Consider the following 8,906-nt stretch of genomic DNA (forward strand, 5'->3'; position numbering starts at 1 on the left):
TTGCTGTAACCATGTATTCATCTGAGCACCAGGATTTATTTTGTATTAAGTGTACTTATCTCTTGAGAAGTGTAACCCAACTATCCTCAGTAATACTCAATTCTTGTTTTTTCATGTCTTTGACCAGGTGACTGGTTGCCCAGGTGTCCACTAAAGAAGGAGAGAGTCTGTCCTGTATCATTCTGACCAACCTTCCTCAGGTCAGCGATGTCCCAGGTCACTCAGGGATGGCACAATGACAGAGAAAGGGTCTTGGAGAACTGTGCTGACAAAACAGACCCTGTCGCAGAGTGATGCCCTCCTTGACCTGGGAGACCGAGCTCGTGGGCAGCTCTGTGGGAGGTGGGATGGAGCGACCCAGGATGAGGAGCCCTGGCTCACCCTGCTCCAGGCATCCCATCTCCAGGGATCATCAGTGGGATCCTCAGCTTCATTCTCATCTCCTCTGAGGGCAGAGCAAGGAGGGGGGCGAGTCTGCATGGTGAGGAGCTGCCCCGAAGTGCAGAAAGAGCATAAAGGCTGGATCCACACACACACACCCCCCCAAAACCCTCCTGCCCCATAGCTGTGCGGCGGAGCCTGCTCGCTGCCGTGACAGGGTGGTGGCAACTTGTGCTCCCACACTTCTGAAAAGCAAGGCCTGGGCAGACATCTGTGTGCTTGCTCCACTGGTGCAGAAAAAAATATGATGACGGTCCTGGTTTTCTAGTTTTTGAGCAATGGATGAAAAAACTGGAGGGGGAAAAAAAAAAAAAAAAAAAAATAGAGGGAAGAAAGCAGATATTTTTATGGCCCGAGAGAGCCTGGAGAGCAGGTGGGAAGCTGCCTGCAGGGCTGGCCAGCCGCTGAAAAGTGGCAAGGGAAGCTGGCACAGCAACTCCTGACGTCTGCCTTCTCCAAGCAGGTGACGAAGACAAGCTGCTGCCTTGATTCCCACAGTATATTTTCATTAGGCTGTGGCAGATGGCAGCGGAGGTCACCGCTTCCACACCATCATCCTTTCAGCCGAAAGGTGTCAGGGAATTTGACATCTCAATTACTAGACCTGGCTTCACCCACACAACGTCCAGCCACACGACATCCAGGATGAAGGGGGTAGGGGGGGATCAGAAAAGCTGCTCTCCTCATTTCCATGAATCCTCACCTTTGAGAGAAAATCTGGGACGTGCGCTTCGCTGATAAACAACATATTTGTGTCTAACGTCCTGACACAGAAGCAGCTGTGCTGAGAACAAGCCACAGACACCGGGAAAATGGCAATTAAGTCCTTGTGGAAATGAGACCAAAAAGAATCCCTTGGAAAAGACAGTTGATGTTAATGAGCTACAGAGAAGACAAGGGAGGATCTATTGATCTTGCCCCAGCAGAGAGCTGCTGCTTGCTCCTCTCTACTCTGTGAAACCTCAGAACATAAAGCAAAATAAAACTTCTGTTCTTCACGAGGCCTTTCAGATGCGGGTCCAGGGCTCAGCTAACGCAGGGAGAAGCCAGAGCAACATCACCATTGACTTCTGCATGTTCAATGTGAAACACAAATCCGACATGCTGGTGTGAAGCAGTGCTTTTGTTGAAACCCCATCTCAGAGATTTCTGCCGGATATTTCAATCATTTCACTTTTTCCTCATCCCTATTATTACTACCTACTTTCCTGTTATTACTTTACTACTACCAATTCCCTACTTTTTACTACTATTAATCCCAGATTTTGTAATCCCTACTATTATCCCTGGCAAGAAGATGATGAAATAAGATTCTGACCCTTACAAAAGCTCAATAAACAAGCAAAGTCATCATTTATTCTCATTCTGAAACCTCATGAACTTTAAGGTAGCATTACGACTCTGAATGATTACAAAATATCTTGGACTGGCAATTCTGCAGGGTGTTTATTCATTGAGTTTTCTTCTACAACAAAAATACCAAAACCCACTGGCCTAGGAGCAGATGAGTCAACTCAGCGAGGCACTACCCTGCAGCAACACCCGAGCCTGTGCTTCCTCTTTGAGGACTTCTCCCCTTAAACCCTGACACAAGCTGGGTTTGGGGGAGACATGATGATGTCAGAGATATTTGGAAGACGAGAACTCCCAGAGTGCACAACTCCAAAGAAAAAAAAAAAAAAAACAACACTAAACCACCTTCTTTTTAGTAAGACTTTTCAACTTTTTTTACAGAAGCTTGAAAACACTTCTGAGAAGTTCAAAATATTTGGGGTTTGGCACAATAAACCCCCCCATCATTTTCAGCAAACATTGCTAAATGCCAGAGTATTTTCATTTTTTTTTTCCCCAAAATGTCCTCTTTTTCCTCCTCGTGTTCTGGAGATGGGGAATGGGAGAAGAATGTGCTACTTTTGAGATGAAAGTTTCCACTGTTGAAAACTCTTTGTACCAAACTTAAAACGCAGAGACACAGCCTGTGCAGTTAGGTGTGCTCATCACATCTACTGCAGCCCAGGAGGAGGGGGACAAACGGAACCCCACCAGCATAACGACATTAAATCACAAATTACCTCTCTTCTTTTTTTTTTTTTTTTTTTTTAATAAAAAAGAAAATTTCAGTTCTACTGACCTCAAACCTAATGTTTTGTTAATGGGAGAAGGGACTGCTACAGCTGGGGCACTTCTTGCTGGATCATATGCATTTTCTTAAGTGCTCGAAAAGCAATGGGCTATTCCAGGGTTTTCCTGGAGGAAAAGCGATCACAATCTGGCCTTTGTTATCCAGTTTGTTCTCCAAGAGTTCCTACTTGAGGGCCCCTGGAGCAGATTCTTGGAAGGCCTCCATTTTGCACCCCAGCCAAAAGGATCCGAATTTCCGTATATTATTAGCACACAATGGAGCAACGTCAACTCCCTTAACCCCACACTGGCCAGGGTGAGAGGTTCCCCATTGGGGGAAAACTGCCTCCTTCTCTTCTTGCATGGCCCTGGTACTCGGACAGAGGAGAAAGGGGAAGGCAAAGGAGCAGAGAGTGACCAGGAGAAATCCAAGAGTGGTCAGGCAAACACGCTGCGTCAGCTGAAATAAAGCCCCGGTTCTCCAGGAAGAGTTGACTTCAATACCACCCTGCCCTCAGCAGCTCTTTGGGTTGTGGCTTTTGCCAAATTTCATTCCTGGTCTGAATGGGTTTGGTTAGAGGACACAAAGAAACGTGGTTCCTGTGAGTCATTTGCGATCTCCGCCACCGCGGTGGGAAACGTGGATGTGGGCTGAGGGGCAAGGCGCAAGCGGCAACGGGTCACGTCCGAAACACATACCCCAGGCTCCCCTTCCCCTGTGCTGCTCGTGGGCTTAGACCGCTGCGCTACAGCGGTACTGGCTCCAGCTGCTCGAGAAAAAGAAAAAAAAAGAAAAAAAAAAAAAATCTCATGCAAAAATTCAACTTTTTTGTAAAAAAAGCTCCACAACTCCAGAATTAAAAATGTTTGCCAGCACAGCAAACAGTTGCCAGCGCATTTTTGACTTTTTGCCAAAATGTTCTGGCCAAAACTTGGGAGAAAAACTCAGAATTGTCTATGGAAAGCAGATACTTCTCATGAAATTATTCATTTAGTCAAATCCCCAGGTTTCTACTGAAAGTCAGCTTCAGTGGAAAATGCTGACGAGCTCTATTATTGGCACAGATTTAATTTTCCTTTGTCTGGAACAGACACGGAGAAGACAGCATCTGTCAAACGTAGTCTTTAGACTTATGTTATTATTTAGCCTGGAGTATTGTTCAAGGACTTCAGGAAAGGTTCAAGCCATCATGGTGCTAGGTGCTGTGCGTATACATGAAAGACAGTCCCTTCCCTAGAAGGATTATCATTTAAGCACGAAGCGTGGAGAAGATAAACAACTGGGGAGAGCACAAGGTAATTTTGGAGGGGTCCGGAGCAGCGTGATGAGCGAAGGGACGCTGCGCTCCCCCTTGCACCTGCTCTTGCCTCCAACGCTTTGTGCTGAGCCGTACCGCAGCTGCGTGAGCTCAGCGCTCCCTCGGGACATGCACCAAACTGCCCCAGCTCCCGAGGCAGCTGCAGGGGAGGGGAGAGACGGGGCCTGTTCTCCCCACCCTGCCTCCAGTTCAAACGTCCCTGGGATGGAGAGGAGGAAGCCAAGAAAGACATCTCCACAACCCCCCCGAAGTCCAGATGCTGCAATCCTGCTCTCGCTCCTTACCTCAGATAGGAAAGATGCTCTACCACCCTCCCTCTTGCAGCCCACGTGTGCCGATCCAGTCGACTCCACTTATTTTAACTCTTCTTTTTCTTTTTTTTTTTTTTTTTCTTTTGCCCAGATCCTGACTTACCATGCAATCCCACTTGCCCGTCTGCCACACTCTCCTTCTGCCCTCACCCCCTGCGTGCTCTTCATCACTTTATCCCTCGATCAAACTGACATGACTGCTTCAATTACAAGAGAGTAGCTAGAGAAGGATCTGTGCTGGTTTCAAATAGTTTCCAGAACTGGTCACCCCCCTTCTGTAAGAGATTAAAAAGGCATCACTGAGAAGGGAGTGAGGGAGAAAGAGAGCACGAGAAAATAAATAAATAAAGGTATATAGTTACTTTTGGTTAGTCTCAATATGCAGTCCCGTCCCAGGGCGCCTTGTTCTGTGCTCATTTGCAGTATTAGTCACTTTTTCCATTAGAAGCTCTTATTCTAGGGGGATTTATAATGTATCTGTAAAATTGTCTCCAGGCTTTGCTTGGCATCTGAGCTCTCAATCCATGGACAGAATGTAAAGAAACTACAGAGTTTTGATTTATTGGGACAGGGCATGGGGAGGGAGGGAATTTTTCCATGCTTGGTGGAAATAAATTCACATAGTGCCTTCAGTGCACAATCACTTACTGCTCCAGAAAATACACCGTTTGGGTGCAATCACACGCTGGTAGAGAGGAAAGAAGCAAATCAATGATTTTTTAAAATCTCCCTGCCTGAGACCCAACCCTTGGTCGTGGTTTCCCTCCATGACCCACCCAGTCCGTGGTCCTGCTGGGTGCGACAGTCTCTGTCACACCACTCAGATTCAGAAATCCTGCCCTTGACAAGCTTTTCTCAACCTTAATTTTTACAAGGGACATTTCTTAACCCTCTGCAGACGTTCTCTTACAGAGTCCTGATTTTTTTCCTGGAGAGGCCTATGACTCATTTAAGTTTTTTAACTTAATATGCAACTGCCCAAAGGCTGGGAAGGGTGAGCAAGGGCTGGCGAGCTGCTGTAGGGAATGTCAGCACCTGAATTCAGGCAAAGTGAGACCTGAGAGGTGACAACTCTGGGCTACAAACACTCTGCTGATGGTCCTCCTTCATGCCATGGCTGAGGATAAACTCGTCTGCCGGGTGGCCCTGACCTGGGCCAATGTTCACCCAAACTTCTGCAGAAGACAGGGATGGATCAGGAAGAAGGGAAGGATTACGGACAGTCACACACACGGGGATCAAGGGGAGGGAGAGCCAGAACCTTCTTGCAGCCTCCCTGCAGCACCGAATGGCAAAGCAAGATCCGAACGTTGACGTTTCAAGGAAACAATAACATAAAATTGGAATGTGGCAAATTATTTATTCAAACTACAGCCTTCCCTCCCCCCCTTGATTAGCAAACCGCTGGGGAGTCAGCCCTGATTTTCTTCAGACAGATGCATACAGCTCTCCTCCTCTCTCTGCACCACGAGTGCTCAGCCCGTGGGGGGCTGAAGATCTACTTGGTATTCGCATTGTGTCGCAGCTCCTTGAATTCACACGTTGTTCTGCTCTCTGACTGGATCACAAACTTTTTCTTTGGGAGCATACACTACAATGATGAATATGTTTGTTTTCTGCCTCTTTTTTTTTTTTTTTTTTCCCAGGGAAACATTTAGGCTGCAGCGTGCAAACACTTCCCCACACAGTCACTCAGATACTTGCACCTAAGAAACAATTTCTACGAAGCATTGCAACTTGAATTTCTAATTTGATTCTTGGCAGGGTGGGGGGGAGTTGTTTCATGTTTCCATTTGTCATTTATAAAAAGCCCCAGTGAAGCCTTGAGGAACAGACATGGGAACATGTAAAGAAACATAGTGGGGTGCTGCAGAACTGAAGTATGAAATCCCAGCGCTGAAATCCTCTCCCCGTTTAAGCCAGAGGCAAAACCTCCACAGACCAGAGAGGAGCCAGGATTTTACCCCTGGTACTTCAATAGTGGGAGACACAGAGCTTGGCAACGTACAGGAAAGACCGTGAAGGGTTCAAAGTATTAAATGAAGCTGAGCAGAGGCACGAGGGGAACAAAGGAAGTTCACGTCATTATAATTTATTGATGATCTTGGCCTGATTGCTTCAATGTTTTGTCTTAACAGAACCTACTCTGAGCAGTAGCGAGTCCTGCAGGTCACTTGGTTGTACTGATGTGGAAGCGATGTAACAATTTATAAAGTTTGCTTAAAAATATTAAAAAAAAAAAAAAAAAGCATCAGGCTGGATCTCACCCTCACCCAAGCACTTGCTGGGAACCAGCCAGGATCTCCTGACCTCACCCCCATCGGAGCGTGGCTCCAGGAATTCCCTCACCATAGTTCACATTTTTCCAGCTCTACCAATTCACCCAGCAAGTGCCATGGGAAATCGCTACGGCCGAGGCATCCAAACTTGCTTAAGAATGAGCCAAACTGATTCTTTTCTTCAAGGAGGAGGGTCTTAAGGAAAATAAAATGCTGGGGGTTCTTTGTCCCTGTTTCTTGGATACGAGAAAACTCCCACGCTTGTCAGAAATAAGAACAGCACCAGCAGCTCCTGGCTTTTTCTCTTTCTTATTCTCTTTTTTTTTTTTTTTTTTTTTTTTTTTCCAGTGTGAGTGTGTGCTTTAGAGCAGGATGACATAGTGATGGGTTTAAGAGACAGTGAGTGTTGAGATGCCAATTTCTAATGTAATACAGGGTACAACTTCTTTCTTCTGTGATCATGGGTGAAAAATCAAAAGAAATAATCCAGGAGACTAAATACACTCCCCAGCCATTCAACTTGCTCATAAATATGCCTAGCGAGACGCTTTGTGCAAGAAAACCCCACCACTTCTATTCTGGATTTTGTTTAACTACGAGTCAAATCTTCCATCCACATCTTCCGATTGTGCTAGTCAGAGTTAACAGGGCTGCATTCCCACCCTCTTCCCCTTCAATTTTAGGCTGAGGTTTTACATTTTAAAGACTAGCAGGTTCCCGTTTTTTCTGACGACAGGGTCTCTCCCACCTTCAGCAGAGCGCCCGCCGTCCCTTCGCGGAAAACACGCTGCTGTCACAGCAAGCAACTCCAAAACAAAAGAGTTTTAACCAGACTCACCCCTTGGCACTAGCTTACTATTCAACAGAACTTAGCAGGAAGCCTGCCCTTTCCTTCACACTGCTAATGCTCCAAACGAAAGCAAATTTGAAAGAAGTAAATGAAATTAAATACCTAGATGCTGTCATTTCCTTTTTAAGGCTGGAGGAGCCCTGGAGCCCATTAGCTACTGACAAGAAGGGGACCCTCCAGATCCAGCCTGGATGCACAGAGACTCGGGGAACAACCAGACCTTTGTTTATCACGTTATCATGTACGCAGATGTCATGCGGACGCGGAACCCGCGCCCCCCCCCCCCCAGGGACCACCCTTTCCGCACACCGGGAAGTTTATTCCTAAATAAATATATGTATATTTATAAGCACATTCTCTCTAAGCACTTCATCCCGAGGAGGTTTGAAATAATTCCTTCCAAGGCAGCACAAACCCCTCCCGTGCGGGCGAGCGGGGCGGGATGCAGGCGAGCCCTTTCTTGCAGCTGGACATGGAAGAGGCTGCAGGTACCGGTGGGGTTGGGCACATCTCAAGTTTTGGCTTGGTTTGCTTTGCAACATCGCAACCGAACCCGCCGGGGCTCCTTTCCCGGCGTGATTTTTTTTTTTTTTTTTTTTAGTTTTATCTTTATAAGCACAAACTTATGAATTGAGAACTTCTTTTGGTGTCCCCCCCCCCTCCCCTCCCTCCCCTTCCCCCCTCTAAGCGTTTCTCCGAGTTTTAGGCACCCACGCAACAAAGCCTGACATCCCTCCACCGAAGTTGAGGAGGGACCGAAGCCTTTCCCGGCCCCGGGGCAGCGGGCACCCCTTTTGTTCCCATCCCGGGGAGCCGAACCCCTCGTTCTCCGCCCCCGTGTGTCCCCCCCAAACCCCGGAGCGCCTCCACTTACCAGCTGCAAAGTGCAAAGGAAAATGAGGGTGCAGCGCCCGGTGCAGCATCCCATGGTCCCCGAGCAGCGGGGGCAGAGGCAGCCCGGCTCGCTGCGGCCCCGCCGCCGGGACCTGGGGGGGGGGGGCGGTGGGGGAAGGTCGGTCCGTCTGTCTGTCGGTCTGTCAGTCTGCCGAAGCCCCCCTCCGGGAGCCGGGGAGGAGGCAAGTGGGGCCACAGCTTAAAAGGGCAACGTTCCGGCAGCGGCTGCCGGCCCAAATGCGGGCAGGGCTGGCGGGGCGGGGGCTGGCCGGGCCCGGAGCCCCCGCAGGCGCGGTGGGATGCTCGGAGCCCTCCCCCGGGGGGGCTGAGCCAGCGCAGCCGGGGGCAGCTCCTTCTCCCCTGGCGAGGGCTGGGGGGGGCAACCCCTGTTTTGTTTGGTTTGGTTTGGTTTGGTTTGGTTTGGTTTGGTTTGGTTTGGTTTGGTTTGGTTTGGTTTGGTTTGGTTGTTTTTTTTTTTTTTTCTTTGATGGGATGCTTTGCCCCGGGCGCTGCTGGCTGTGCCGCTGGCCGGGGGAGGGCGGGGGGGGCGGGGGGGGGGGGCGGTATGTGCCGGGGCAGAGGGGCGGGCTGGGCAGGCAAGCTGTGTCTATAGGACGCAGAACCTATAGGGCACCCCAGGAGAGGGGAATCAGGAGCTCCTCTCCCCCTTCCACATGCGTCCATCACCTTC

General features: G+C 48.8%; 1 protein-coding gene across 3 annotated transcripts in view; it reads right to left on the reverse strand.

Annotated features, from left to right (window-relative positions):
* NKAIN4 (sodium/potassium transporting ATPase interacting 4) overlaps positions 1-8,522 on the reverse strand; it is a 52,565-nt gene extending 44,043 nt beyond the window's left edge. For 2 of the 3 annotated variants that reach the window (XR_004409620.2, XM_033010422.2), the window contains exon 1: positions 8,196-8,522. Coding sequence is in view for 2 of the 3 variants with exons in the window: in XM_033010422.2 (XP_032866313.1) it covers positions 8,196-8,249 (54 nt within the window). In the remaining variant the exon portion in view is untranslated. The remainder of the gene's footprint in view (positions 1-8,195) is intronic. The other variant, XM_033010421.2, reaches the window with a different exon arrangement.
* Positions 8,523-8,906: the final 384 nt, after the last annotated feature.

Source organism: Tyto alba, unplaced genomic scaffold (genome assembly GCF_018691265.1).
Source record: "Tyto alba isolate M040663 unplaced genomic scaffold, T.alba_DEE_v4.0 Super-Scaffold_33, whole genome shotgun sequence".
NCBI classification, from domain to species: domain Eukaryota; kingdom Metazoa; phylum Chordata; class Aves; order Strigiformes; family Tytonidae; genus Tyto; species Tyto alba.